The sequence below is a fragment of the Oreochromis aureus genome, linkage group 14, assembly GCF_013358895.1.
Source record: "Oreochromis aureus strain Israel breed Guangdong linkage group 14, ZZ_aureus, whole genome shotgun sequence".
In the NCBI taxonomy this organism is placed as follows: domain Eukaryota; kingdom Metazoa; phylum Chordata; class Actinopteri; order Cichliformes; family Cichlidae; genus Oreochromis; species Oreochromis aureus.
Genome location: NC_052955.1, coordinates 4,751,564 through 4,766,313, shown reverse-complemented (window position 1 = coordinate 4,766,313; position 14,750 = coordinate 4,751,564). Strand labels below are relative to the sequence as shown.

Sequence of the window (14,750 nt, the reverse complement as noted above, 5' to 3'; positions counted from 1 at the left end):
TGAGCATCTTATGGCACAGGTGTCCTTCCTGGTTTCAGATACAGAGCCAGCTTTATTGCTGGATGACAGACTTGAGCTGTAAACTGAGAGATTCTTGAATGAATGAGGATGTTTTGTTTTTGTCGCAGTGTGTGTGTGTTTTCTGAAAGACACATTTAAACCCAAATGTAAAGGTGAGAATAAGAGACGGAGGGAGGAAGATGATGGAACTCCTCTTCCTCCCGCACTCTCTCTCTCCCTCTCTCTGCATTGTGAATCAGCATCTTTTCCTCCTTTCACCGTTTCCCTGTCTCTGCAGCTTGGCCACCAGCCGAGCGTCAGACTATCAGCGAGAGACAGAGAGGAAGAGAGGGATAGAAAGGTAGGATGTGTGGCATGTAGTGGCGTCAGACGCCAGATGTGACCTGAGCTTTCAGACAGCAGTGATGATGAGAGGAGGGAAAACAGGGTGGAAAGACAGAGCAGGAGGCTGAAATCAGAGAAGAAGAAGGAGAGCTAAAGACGGGCTGGAGGACTCCTCTGTATGATGAGACAGTGAAGCAGTAGAGGAAGTGGCAGGAAATTCAGGAAGCGATGATGGGTCTGGTATCGTTCGTGGCTCATGTGACCATGATGTCACTGAGGCTCCGCCCTCTCTCTCCCTGTGACATCACGCAGAGCTCCAAGGCCGTGTCGGAGACGCCCGCCATAGCAACCGTATCTGAGGATGAGGACGAAGACGAGGCCGAGCCCCCGCCGGTGATCGCCCCCCGACCGGAGCACACCAAATCAGTAAGAACACAAACACTGTCGCCTTTCTGCTTCTGCACATACGAGCTAACACACACACACACACACACACACACACACACACACACACACACACACACAGTGTCCTCACCTGTCAGTCCAGGTAAGCCCACTCCTGTTTGCTTTCACTGGACACATAAAAGTTCACGTCTCCTGCTCTGTAGTTTTATTCTTGGACTTTATCAGAATTATTTTTTAAATAGATTTTTTCTGATGAGAGTTTGCGTTAAAAAACAAAGATGGTGGGAATGAAAGATTATTAAAATTTATCTTTAACAGGCATCAAAGACACTGACAGCTTTTTACTGTCACTGTTGCTGTGGAGCAACATTGTTTCACCTCATTCTACACACACACACACACACACACACATTGTTGCTTCTCACTCAGACAGTTTGGCGGTTGAGAGGCTGTTTCCACGGCGCCACTGCAGTTTCCTCAGTGATGAGTCTCATGCACCTGACTCTCACTATCTCTCTTTCTGTCTCTCACTCACACACACACACACACACACACACACACACACACACACTGTTGTGTTGTGTGTTTGTCTCAGTCAAACTCATTACTTTTACTTTAGCTTCACTCTCCAGTGTTTTTATGGCTGACAGACAATCAGCCTTTATTTAAACTGTGTGTCTCACTGAGGTCCACGTCTCTGTTTCAGAGGCCTGTGGACAAAAAGAGATGAACAGATAACAAAGCTGTTTTAATGTCTTTCTGCTTCGTCTTTAAATGTTTATTTGGCACCACAGATAAAAACAGGAGTGACTTTTTTCATCTTTCAGATTTACACTCGCTCGGTGATCGAGCCCCTCCCTCCTCCTCCCACGAAAGATGCTGCGACTTCGCCCATCTCTCCACCGACCGCCGCGGCCGCCGCCGTCACCCCCGCCCAACCTGCAGAAGCAGCTCCCAGCAGCCCTCCCAGTGCTAGCCCTGCCCCCGGTCCTTCCTTGCCCCACCCACAGGACAAAGCCAGGAAGAAGAAGATGTCTGATGAGGAGATCTTGGAGAAGCTACGTAAGGCTCATTCAGTCACTCGGAGCACGCTAACATGACAAACCTGACCCCGGTAACAGTTACTGTGCTGAGGCGGAGATTCAGCCCTGACTGACGGAGCTGTGCTGAGATTTGGGCACCAACTGTAACTCCACGCAGTAATGGCTATGAGGGCTCATGGCTCACACCTGCGGGCCAAGTTATTTTTATTGATTATTTTTAGATTTGAATTTTCTGTTCAGTCTGGTTTCAGTCAGTTTCCAGAGTGAGATCAGGTTAGTTGAAAACTAAACTAAACTAGTTTTTATCAGTTTCAGAACAGAAAACCTGTAAAAACCTTTAAAAACACAACCCACAGGTAAACATGGTGACATTGAGCCTGCGGGCCTCTTCAGCTGCTTCCTGTTGTTTGGACTCGGCATAAGCTCCGTGTCGGCGTCTCCCACCTAGCTTTGAGGTGGTGTCAAAGATTGTGTATAAAAGAGGTTAGCATGCTGTTTCTGTAGCGCTTTAAAGCTGTGCCGGCAGCGCTGGATTGTTGTTTCTGGACTGAGCTTGTTGTCCCTTCGTGCTGTGAGTTAGACACAACTGTCATTCCCTAAAAAGTTGGCTTAGACATTTATCTCCAGCACAAACTGAGGTCCAGCAATTTGCAGAAATTAATAAAAAGAAGGTCATTTTCTTCATCCTGCCGTCGTAAAAATAAATGAAGAACAGAAGCTAGGCCTCAAAGTGGCTGCAGAGCTTTGTCTCATCATGCTTAAAGAGCATTTTTGTTTTGGTAATAAAAAAGAGCAAATAATAGAAACAAATGTATCTAAGTTTGTGCTGTAACTTCATAAATGCAACAAAAACATGTGATCAGAAAACAAAGTTAAAGTATCAAGTAATCATGAAGAGTCCACTGCAGAATAATCAAACGTGGTAAAATATCTGGATCGTAACTTTCAGGAATGTTGACCAGCTCAGATTCCATTAACAGGCTTTGTCACCTTCATTAAAAGCCTCAAATATCTTGAATGTGTGTGCAGGTCGCTGACCTCTGACAGAGACAGATTACCACTCGGACAAAGGGGCAGATCCCCAGAGAGCTGGAGTCAGGCAGAGAGCCTTTTAGGGTTTTTTAATATTTCTACATTTTCAAAAGAGATTTTGAAAATGTAGAAACATTTTTAAATAGTTTGAATGCTTTAGAAATTAGCTGATTGAATGACATCATAATGACCTAGGCTGTAGGTCGACAGGGAGGAAGCATAGAGAGAGAAAAGCAGTCCTGGATGCTAATGCTGCTAGCCAGAGGTCACAGGGCGATGAGCGATGGTGACGGAGCAGCAGTGCGAGGGAAGGTTGCTCCACCCTCTGACATCTGCTGTGGAGGAAAAAGGTTCCTGATTACTGATTCACATTCAGCATTTTCCAAATAAATACGCTCAGAGTGTCTGATGCTTCCAGCCGAGGGGAGGGGTCCTTTTTAAACATGTTCAGAGTGAGCTCACCTGAACAGCCTGAGGTGGATTTTAACAACTTGATCAATGAAAGTCGGTGCTGTAGATCAGACATTTATTCACTGCAGTTTAATTAAGGCATGCATACTTTACTGTATGTGTCAGATATAGAAGCTAACAGAGGAGCGGTGTGAATCTCAGCGTGAACTCCGCAGCTAGAAAGTGCAGGCTCAGTGTGCAGGTGGGCCTGCTGCAGGTTTGAGTCTGGGGCCTGTGGTCCTGATAATCCGTCCATATTCTGATGTACCTGCTGCAGAGCGTAGAGTCTCCATGAGCTAATTTTAGCTTCTCTCAGTCGTGACAGGACGTTTCATCGCTTTATCTGCACGCACAGCTTCCCTCAGAGAGCAGGCTTTGAGTTTATTTTGGGCTCGTCTCTGCTGATTTCAGCAAACTGATTCTTATTTTCATGTTTAATATCATTTATGAGTAAGACATCAGCCTAGCAGCATAAAAACCACCTTTTTTTCCACGTGTGTCTGTGGGCAGCTTGTTTTTTGCTTCATTTGCTCAGACTTTCCATCACCATGAAAGATTTTATTTTTTGCTGTGCTTGAAGGTCTGCAGTCAGTGAAGCAAAGTGAAAGAAGTTATGTAACATTATCACTTCTTGCTAACTAAAATATCCGCCTGCGCTCGCTCGCTGTTCCTGTGAAAAACTTTATTATGGCAAGTATAAATCTTCATATTCTGGTTCCACCGCCCCCTGCGTGACCCCACAGAGCTGTGCTGATATACTAACAATAAAAGATCCCGGTTTGGTTTTCTGGGAAGTGATCCACAGATATGAACGGATATTTGAACTTTCCTGCAGACCCGCAGATATTCTCCGCTGACTCTGGCAGTTGACATGAGCCAGATGAGAGTAAGAGTCAAACACAGGAGATTTTATTCTATTTTTTACTTGATTTAAAGGTTTTGAGGCTACCTGGGAGGGGGCACGTCCCACATGTTTAACTCAGGGGTCTGTGAGGTTTTTTTATTATTAAAAAGGAAGGTTAGAAATAATGACTGACTGGTTTTTATCTCCTGAAGCTACGAGGACTCAAATATCCTAAATAAAAATTCAGTAAAGCACATTTCATCGCCCCCCTGTAACGCCTGTAACTAATAACATAATAATAGCGTAAACTGAAAGAAATCAGGTGATTCTGAGTCAGGTGGGAGGCACTGATTGATGTTTTTTTGACCTGTGACCCTGATCGTAGGCTGCATCTGTCAGATTAAAATCTGAAAGACTAAAATGATTCAGTATACAAAAGGAGATTTAATGGAGAAAATAAAAAGCTCTACCTAAATAAACCAGCACATTAAAGCATCTCATCTCTGCTCATAGGTGTAGTACTTTAAAGTAATTATTTAATGTGAGCACAGTTTTGACGCTTTCTTCGCTGCAGTGAAATGTTTGGTTGTGTATTTTTATGTTTGAATAAAAGCCTGTATATATTTCTTGAACCATGCCACGCGCCTGTCCAGATGTGCTCAGGTCTCCCTCTGCTGGTAAGACCAGGATACTGCTCGTCTGTCTGCCTCTTCTGATTGACAGACCTGATATCCTCCGTCCCGCCCCCAGTTGTCCAATCCTCACGTGTGATTGGCCGTCCTATCTTTCCATCGTTTCCTAAAAGAGTGACTTAAAGTTTTGTCCTGTAATTCTGAACTGCAGGCAGAGCTTCTCTTTCTTTCTGTCTCTTCCGTCCTGAGTTTACAGTTCTGACCTTTTTCACGTCCTGTTTTATCTCTGACCATCGCTCGTTACTGCTCTCCACCTCTCTGCTCTTCCTCCCAGTCAGCATGCTGCATCGACCTCAGTGTGATGAATGTAGAGTAGAACTAGGATGGATAGAAAGACACGCGACTTCTATCCATCCAAATTCAGCGATTCTGTAAATCAACATATAAAAATATTTCAGCTCTCAGTGAGGGCCTGAATTTTATTTATTTATTTATTCTTTCATCATTTTGTTTTCCTGCAGATCCTTAAAGCTGCTGTGATAAAAGTTTTTCCTCTTCTTTCTTTGTCCTTCCTCTAACTCAGGGACGATCGTCAGTGTGGGCGACCCCAAGAAGAAATATACACGATTTGAGAAGATTGGACAGGGGTGAGTCACAATCTGCCATCTGTGTTCGAAACATGAATCTTAGCATGTACACAATAAATATTCATACAGTACAATCTCTACGTGATGGTGTTGAATGACTATAAACTGTACCTAAACGATGGATGTTCCCCTGAGGTTTTGGACTCCATTGGTCTTAATATTAACGCTTTGTCAGCCGCCATGTTGGATTTCTGGAGCAGGAAGTGACCATATCTGACTTTGATAGCAGTTAGCTTGGTTAGCTCGCTGCGTGTTTTGCTTTAAAAAGTAAAACAATAATTTGCTATTTTTCCATCGTTGTTTCTCCTGCTGCGCTTCAGCTTCCTTTGGTGAAACATCTGTGCCTTCATTATTTTAAAATGTCACACTAAAGCAGATTCAGAAGGTATAAATGTAAAGTAATATTGACTGTCGATGGACTTTTGTGATTTAAATACTAAATTTAAAGGTCATAAAAGGCAGCAGAGGCTCAGCTGTAATGTTTGAAACCTGCTGTTTTAACAAAGAAAAAAAACTCTCCTGCTGTCATAAAGAACATAAAAAAGAAGGATTTATGACCTTTATGAGCTCACAAAGACCTGCTGTGTGATGTTTAACTGAGGATCTCTGCTGGCTGTTTCAGGGCGTCTGGGACGGTGTACACAGCTATCGACGTCGCCACAGGACAGGAGGTACTTATTTGTCCTCAGCATGATTTTCTTCTCCTCTTCACATTTCTCCGTTCTTTGTTCAGATACAAAGGAAATACTGACCATTATTAAAATCCAGAAAGTAGCTGCTGAGAAATTTAATGTGCACAGTAAAGGTGGGAAACACGACTCAGACGTCCCACCGAGACGTCCACGTTTGGACAAGAATCGAGACAAAAGATTTCACCTCCAACTATTTGTGGCTTTACCAACATTTTTTTATCGAGTGTTTTCTTGCTCAGACATAACGATATAGGGACTTACAGGAGACACAGATATACATGCAGATGTTTAATATGTAAATCAGTGCCAGCTGAAGCAAACAGAAGGAAAACTAAACCACTGTGTGATGTTAGTCTGCACCAGGGGTGTCAAACATAAGGCCCGGGGGGCAGACAGCCCGCCAAAGACTCCAATCTGGCCCACTGAACAGAAAATGTAACATGGACATAAATTTTAACTTTAACCTGTAATTTTATACTTTTTACATTTTTATGACCTCCCCCACGACCATTCATACAACACCAAAGTAAATAAGTCAAATAATAACAAATCTGCACAGTGAGCTAATAAATGTGTTTTTCTCATTTTACACAATTATTGCTCCCAGCCCGAAGCAGCATTTGTTCATCATGTAGAAAAACGGAGATGCAGTGTTGAAAGTACCCAGAATGTTTTATTTGAGAATATCTCAGGGATTAAATGTGTAGTTAAACTTCTGTACACTGACAGAAAGACGACTTTCACTGGTCCGGCCCACTAAGCTGTACGTGGCTCACAGTGTAAAATGAGTTTGACCTCCCTGATCGACACACTTTGGCTTCTTTATGGTGAACAAGCAGTAAAACTGCTGCTTATATTGTTTCATCTCTCTTAAAAAACAGCTTTCCACAGTAGATCTGACAGCACTGGTGCATATATCTGAAGACTGGACTCCTCAAAGACCTGACAGAGAAGGGAGGACGTCCCAGTCAGACTGGACACCAGCTGGTCTTTAACCCACCAGCTCTTAAGTCTGTGTGATGTCCTGTTGTCCCAGTATACAAGTAGTCCTGTTCCTGAGGCGGAAACACCCTAAAGTCTTAGCTGAAAGACCAGTTTAAAGGAAAACCTTGATTCATTTCCCAGACCGAGTCTCAGACTAAACTAAACTAACGGCATGACGTTAAAAACTCAGCAGGAAGTTTGAAGAACGTGTCGATTCGTGCAGACTTTAATCAGATGAGATGAAGTGAAGAAGAGGAAGAGAGAAGTGATCATCTGGAGTTTGCACTGGGATGATATAAACACCCGTTACTGGATTTAGTCTGGCTTCATTTACCGAGACTTCCAGGTTGATTTTAAAGCAGCTCGGCTCGTCTGTCAGAATAATCCTCCTCAGCTTCGCTCTCTGAGGATCAGTCTGTGTGCTCGCTTTTAAATGTCTGCCACGAGCCTTTCACTGCCTTCAGATTTAAATACTTCCCCACCTCTCGGCCTTTTCTCTGTCTGTCTGTCCCAGACTTCAACTTATAATAATTCTTCCCTCGCTCTATTATTTTTCTCCCTAAAGGTTGCCATCAAACAGATGAACCTGCAGCAGCAGCCGAAAAAGGAGCTGATCATCAACGAGATTCTGGTGATGAGGGAAAACAAGAACCCAAACATAGTCAACTACCTGGACAGGTGAGGCACGCCATCGCGCGTCACCATGCTGAGGGAAAACGTCACAGTTTAAAATTCCAGTTTTAATCTTTTAAATTGTTTCACATTTTCACAACACCTGATTTTGAGCTTTGCAACAGTTTGTGGTGTCAGTGTTAACTTCACCATTACATTTAAGTGACTCTGGGTAATTACAAAAAAATTAAAATAGAAAAAAGAAAAGACAAAACTATTATAATAGACGCGCAACTAGTCAACAACAAACGCACCTGTCGAGGGAACTTCCTGGACACCTCCAGGAGGTGTTTCCTCAGGGACAGAGCAGCTAAAGGATGAGATGATTGCATGTCACCACATATTTAACATGTTTAAATGTTAATGGGTGGGTGTTGCCCTGTACAAGCGAAGCCTCACAGGCTGGTAAGCGTGGAGCGTTTCAGGCACTTCCTGTTTCCTGTTCAGAAAGATTAAAGCTGGCAGATAAGACTTTCTAGAAGCTGCAGCTGAGCTGGTGATTATTTTTGTTGGGTTTTTATTTCCGGTCTTCTCTTAATGGAGTCCAGTGACCAATCAAGTGGTGTTTTACTAAAAAACAAAAAACATACATGCTTTACTTTCTGTTTTTTTAATGGAAATGATGTGTTTAGCTTCTCTTGTTTTGTAAAAAGAGCCGATCTGACTGGACCTCTGTTGTCGATGTGGGTGTTTCAGCCATGTCTGCTGGGTAACTGCTGCTTGAATCACTGCAGCTCATTATCGCTCTCTGTCTGTCTCACCAATGCAAAATCTGTGTAGATTTCAACAGGGGCAACGTAAACCCCCTCATCCTCGCATGAACTACACAGATTCATCACTAACACTTTGATTTTTCATCTCTCTTTCATTTTTACTGCTGTTCTTCTCCTGGATTAAAAAATTGCTTTTTAATCATTTTTTCTTCTCTTGGTAAAAGAAGTTGTTTCAGAGGCATTTTGAATTATTCACTCCGTAGTGGGGACTTCTTTCTCACCAGAGAGAAGTGCTGCAGGGGAGGTTCCCACCATTGAGTGCCACCCAAAAACCTGATTGTTCCTCACATGTTGATTCCTTACCTACATATTGTGTACAAACACATATTAACTTGCAAGTTTTCTAAACGTTCCCTTTAAACGCGGAGAACGAATCAGAGGCTCCAGATGTTTCTGGACAAATGGTACACAGCAGGCGTCACCACGGAAACTCCAGCTCAGCTGACAAATGTTCAGACTGAAACGACTTGAGAGGTTACCCAGTTCGGGGCTGCTGTTGCCATGGTAACCCACTGGACATGTGTCTGTGAGCGTGGTGTCTGGTTACCGTAGTTACCTGTCTGTCTTGAGAGACAGTAAGAAAATGTGTGAGACTGGTGATAATGCTGCCATCCCCATGGAAACAACATTCTCTGTGCCACTGTGTGTGTGTGTGTGTGTGTGTGTGTGGGAGGATCTGTGCTGACTTAAAAAACATCCATAAACCGACTGATTGTTGCATTGTTTGGATTCATTTCTCTTAACTTTTTTAGACAGCTATCGTAGAGCAGCGGTCCCCAACCCCCGGTCCGGGGCCCGGGGGTTGGGGACCGCTGTCGTAGAGCACTGTTGTTTTCGGTGACGAGGGAGGAGGAGAGTCCCAGGTTGGGTATTAAAGGCAGGACAGTTACGTTTTACAGTGAGCCGAGCGGTTTGTGGTCTTTGAGGTTTTTAGTCACGCTTCCACACAGACAGCAGACCATAATGGAAACTGCAGAGAGCACAAAAGTATCTGTGAGTCTTTTCTCAGCAGTGCACACACAGAGCAACATAAATCAACTGATTTACCTTTAGCTGCGTCTCAGTGATCAGATGTGTGACACGTTTAAACACAGTTTAAACCTGCTGACACTGTTTGGTGCTGCTTGTCAGGCCTGCTTGTTTTTTGGCCTGTTGTCATTGATGCAGCAGTTAGACCATTGTTACTGAATCATCCAGAGAACTTTTCACTCTCATCGATACATTTTTTGCCGTAATTTGGTAAATCTGACCCTAAAACTTGTTTTTAAAGTTATCGTGTTACCAAATGAATTAAATATTAATAATTATTCCTGAAACTTTAAATTTAATGTATCAAATAAACTCTGCTGTGTTTGTGGTTACCGTCTTCCCAGATCTAAATGTCTTTGATTTTGTGCTCTTAAAAATGAAAGCTGAGGACGTGACCTCAGTGTTTTATAGATTAATCGATTGAAAAGAAAACAATCAAGAAAAGCGGTTATTAAAATGATTAATTTGCATCTATGCCAACAAAACTTCAAGAGTGACAAAGTTCCAAATCACTCAAGCCAAAACAGTTTACAGATTTTCTGACATTTGCATCTTTTTCCTAACAGAATAGCAAAAAAACAAAAAATGTTTCTTGTGTTTAACTTTTTTCATGGTTGCAGAAAAAGACGTCACAAGTTCTGAAGCTCAGTTTCCAATGAAATGTCTTATTTTCAATAGTTATCTGGTGGGTGATGAGCTCTGGGTGGTGATGGAGTACCTGGCCGGAGGTTCGCTGACTGATGTCGTAACAGAAACTTGCATGGATGAAGCCCAGATTGCTGCTGTGTGCAGAGAGGTAAAAACAGCTCTCACTCTGAGATCACCGTTCTGTCTCTCACGAGCTCCTAGTGACAGGAACGCAACACATCTCTACTTCTAAGGGGGAGAAAATTGGGGGGTTTTTTGTTTGTTTTTCCCACAATATTTAACCTGAGCTCAGATTTAACCTGGAGCAAAATTCCAGAAGTGACTCTGTTCTGCTTTTCGTCACTTTATATTAGCCCGGTCTCAAAGATAAATATTATCTACTCATTAAATTGCAGTTTGTTTGTGTTCAGCACTAATCAGTTTGCACCAGAAGTATATTTCAACAAAATAATGAAATTGGTAACCTTTCCAGTTTAACCCATCCTTTTCTATTCCAGCTGTGTTTCACTTTTAAACCTAACCAAGTTATTCTTAATGAAAATGAGCATCCCAATGAAAATAATACAAATTAAGTGTAAAAAAATCAGAGTTGAACAACAAAATGATTAGTAATCAGATAAATTTGACAAGTAATCATGTGACTGTTTCACAAACTGCCCTGAGATCCACATTTTCTGTTCCTGTGGTGGTGTTAAACACGGCCTAGTTCAAAAACAAAGTCTACGTTTAAGAAATCCCAGCAAATCGAATGTTCAGGTTCCAGATAAACACTCAGTTTTAGACAGTTTTTCTATTGTTGGCTCTGTATGATGTCATGAAAGTGGATCATCTCAATATGATATTCTCAGTCTTCGTTGCCTCTCAAGCCCCGCCCCCTGCTTTTTCAGTTTGTGAGGAGCAGCCAGTCAAAAGAAAGCTGGCTTAAAGGGGGGAGGAGCTAAAACAGTTTGTTTCAGTTCGAGGGTGATGACAAGCTTGGAGTTCATGCAATAAAATTATGAAGCTGGAAATTCACAAAAGTTTTTCCTGTGAAGCTCAGATTATTTTCAGTTACAGTGTCAGTTTCTCCATTTTATAAATTTATAGCTTTCTCTGTTTTTTCAGTGTCTCCAGGCGTTGGAGTTCCTGCACTCAAACCAGGTCATCCATCGAGACATCAAGAGCGACAACATCCTGCTGGGCATGGACGGCTCCGTCAAGCTCAGTCAGTCCACAAATACTTACAGTCAACTCTCAACTCGCTGTTTTTATCGCCTTACTTTGCAGTTGTTAAGGCTGCTTTTTTTAAATTACCCACTACCAATTTTAAATAAATGTTTCACCACCAGGGGGCAGGATTTTACCAGTAGGTGCTGTGAGATGTTTCCGGATGTGTGCAGCTTTTAGATTCCTCCAGAAGCTTTTTCTTTTCCCATCATCATCATCATCATCTGCCAAACACTGCTTTACATGAATGTTTGTGTAAAAATGTGACACAGCTTTTATTTCAAGTGAAATGCAATATTTTGTCATCATGTGATGAGAAAGTGTAACACTCCAGCCAAGCCCCTTTAAATATTTCAAATATTTCTCAAATATTGTTTGTTTTTTTTGTTTTTCCATTCACTAACTCTGCATGCTCTCCTGCTCTCAGCTGACTTCGGATTCTGCGCTCAGATCACTCCTGAGCAGAGTAAACGCAGCACCATGGTCGGCACGCCGTACTGGATGGCTCCGGAGGTCGTGACCCGCAAAGCTTACGGTCCCAAAGTGGACATCTGGTCTCTGGGCATCATGGCGATAGAGATGGTGGAGGGAGAGCCGCCGTACCTGAACGAGAATCCGCTCAGGGTGAGTTCTGAGGGGGAGGCTCTTTGAAAAAGGTTTGAAAAGGGGAACAAAGGCCAAGATCTCCACTTCAACGACTCAAAATTAGCACAACAGCTGCAGCTGTGTTACGGCGCACTGGTTAGTCAGAGCAGACGCTTTCCCAACTTCCCAACTGGAGGGAAATCCCTCCACTCCATGCATGAGTTAAGTCCAGACGCAGATATGGATCCAGGTTAGTTTGTGATATTTTCTCAAGAACATTGAGATAATTTTAATTTAATAGTTTTTTTAGTAGACAAAACTTTAGATGCCCAGTTTGCCCAGCTGTAACCACCCCAGGCTCTCTGCAGTATCAGATCAGATCCTGGAGACGAGAGAAGAAGACACCCGTCCTCAGATTTATGAGACAAAAGACTTTTGGGATCAGGACTCTGTTTTTCAGACAGATTGTATCAAAGTCTATGATTTATCTTTGAAAAGCCTCCTTACACATACAGGTGTTGGAAAATGAGGCAGATTTATCTTTCTGTATATTCAGGTGAGCACAGTGCACGTGATCATACAGTACTGTGCTAAATTTTTAGGCAGGTGAGAAAAAATGCTGTAAACAAAAGAATGCTTTCAAAAATGGAAGTGTTAATCATTTATTTTCATCATTAAACAAAATGCAGTGAATGAAAAAAAGAGGAATCTAAATCAAATCAGTATTTGGTGGGACCAGCCTTTGCCTTCAAAACAGCACCAGTTTTTGAAGGAACTTGGCCATTAGGTTGTTCCAAACATCTTGGACAACTAACCACAGATCTTCTGTGGATGTCGGCTTCCTCACATCCTTCTGTCTCTTCAGTCCCAGACACACTCGATGATGTTGTGATCAGGGCTCTGTGGGGGCCGTACCATCACTTCCACTACTTCTTGTTCTTCTTTACCCTGAAGATAGTACTTAATGACTTTGGCTGTATGTTTGGGGTCGTTGTCCTGCTGCAGAATATATTTGGGGCCAATAAACAATCGTTTATATTTCTGAGAGCTTTGTTTACAGCATTTTTTCACTCCTGCCTAAAACTTTTGCACAGTCCTGTATCTCTGTATTTGTATTTGTATTTCTTCTGTATTTCTAAAGCCACCACTGGATGGCAGCAATCCTTCACTCTGTGACTCTGAGCATGAGTTTGCCTCGTGGGGATGAAGACAGACATGTTGCTTGTGTGTGTTTCACGTGTTAGGCGCTGTATCTCATAGCAACCAACGGGACGCCAGAGCTGCAGAACCCGGAGAAGCTGTCGACGATATTCAGAGACTTCCTGAACCGATGTCTGGAGATGGACGTGGAGAAGAGAGGCTCGGCTAAAGAGCTGCTGCAGGTACGTGTGTGTGTGTGTGTGTGTGTGTGTGTGTGTGTGTGTGTGTGTGTGTGTGTGTGTGTGTTTGTGTGTGTACATGTTTAGACATCTTTGTGAGGACAGAAAATTGGCATGCTACTATACTTGTGGGGACCAGCAGTCACTTTTGGGGACAAAATGCCCGTCCCCACAAGTTTGAAGACATTTTTAAGACTCAAAATGTGGTTTTAGTGTCAGGTTACAGTTAGATTATGGTTAGATTTAGGCTGAGGGTTAGGCATTCATTTTTGATGGTTATGGTTAGGTTAAGCAGCTAGTGAGAGCATTATGTCAATGAGATGTCCTCACTAAGATATGAAAATGAGTGTATTTGTGTATGTAAACATAACAAACAACAAAATCCAGGATATTAAATGTCAAACATAAATCCAGATTCGTTACCGCTCTGAATTTGTGTTGCAACGTTTTCTTTTTAGTTCCTCGCTGTTTCGATCGTTTGTGTTTGACAGAAAAAGGTTTTTAACGAAACTCTTTGGTTTCAGTTTCTCTGAGAGGAAAATGTACAGTTAGAGCTTAAATACAAATAAAAAAAGAATAAATAGACAGTGAATGTAAAATGTAAGATTTAACATAATTTGCTATTAAATAAAAAAGTTAATAAATTATTTATTCAGTTGGTTTTATGATGTTAAAGTGTGGATCTGTGCTCCAAGGAAGGAAACACTCTGATGTCTGGTTTGTATCACTGTTCAGTGACCAGACAGCAGCGACGCTCACTCGATCTCGACATCCTGTAACCCCTAAACCTCCAAGATATTGTTTCAAACATTTACCTGATAAAACATCCACAGATTTATCGACTGAAAGGTCAACATGAACGACCTGTGCTGTGTGGACAAGAGAAGGTTCAGAGAATATAACAGACACTTAAGAGAAGTCTCTCTCTTCAGGTGAATAACAGTCAGTTTAACAGGAAATTAGGAGCCATGTGTGGATCCTGGGCTCTGCCAGGTTAGACTAATACAATATTTCATTATTAAAACTTCCTGAAAACAGAAAGAGCTGCACAAAGCTGACAGGATAGGTTAGAGAAGCAGTCGCAGAGAAGCACAAAGAAAGATGAAAACGGGGGGATGTAGGGCCAGGCGGGCAGGAGCAGCCGTGAGTTTCCATCCCAGCCCTCAGTGACTGAATACAGTTTGTTTCATGGAGATTAGACAGAGGATATATAACCTGTAACTTTGACACCAAACAGTCATAAACATTTAATATGCAACACCGTGAAGGGTGAAGCATTAAAACACACCGACTGAGGAGTGAGAAGAATTGGAAAACACAATAACCGTAACGATGAGACACTCGAGAAACTATAAAACTACCAAATTACCTGAAAGACAAAAAG

The 14,750-nt window shown here is 42.4% G+C and overlaps 1 protein-coding gene across 3 annotated transcripts in view; it reads left to right on the top strand.

The window, feature by feature from the left end:
• The window catches only part of pak1 (p21 protein (Cdc42/Rac)-activated kinase 1), a 66,736-nt gene that overhangs the window by 44,343 nt on the left and 7,643 nt on the right, over positions 1–14,750 (top strand). For 2 of the 3 annotated variants that reach the window (XM_039598132.1, XM_039598133.1), the window contains 10 exons: positions 299–361; positions 658–771; positions 1,578–1,812; positions 5,335–5,398; positions 6,021–6,069; positions 7,640–7,752; positions 10,227–10,344; positions 11,301–11,400; positions 11,830–12,026; positions 13,232–13,369. In XM_039598132.1, the coding sequence (XP_039454066.1) occupies positions 299–361; positions 658–771; positions 1,578–1,812; positions 5,335–5,398; positions 6,021–6,069; positions 7,640–7,752; positions 10,227–10,344; positions 11,301–11,400; positions 11,830–12,026; positions 13,232–13,369 (1,191 nt within the window). The remainder of the gene's footprint in view (positions 1–298; positions 362–657; positions 772–1,577; positions 1,813–5,334; positions 5,399–6,020; positions 6,070–7,639; positions 7,753–10,226; positions 10,345–11,300; positions 11,401–11,829; positions 12,027–13,231; positions 13,370–14,750) is intronic. The other variant, XM_039598134.1, reaches the window with a different exon arrangement.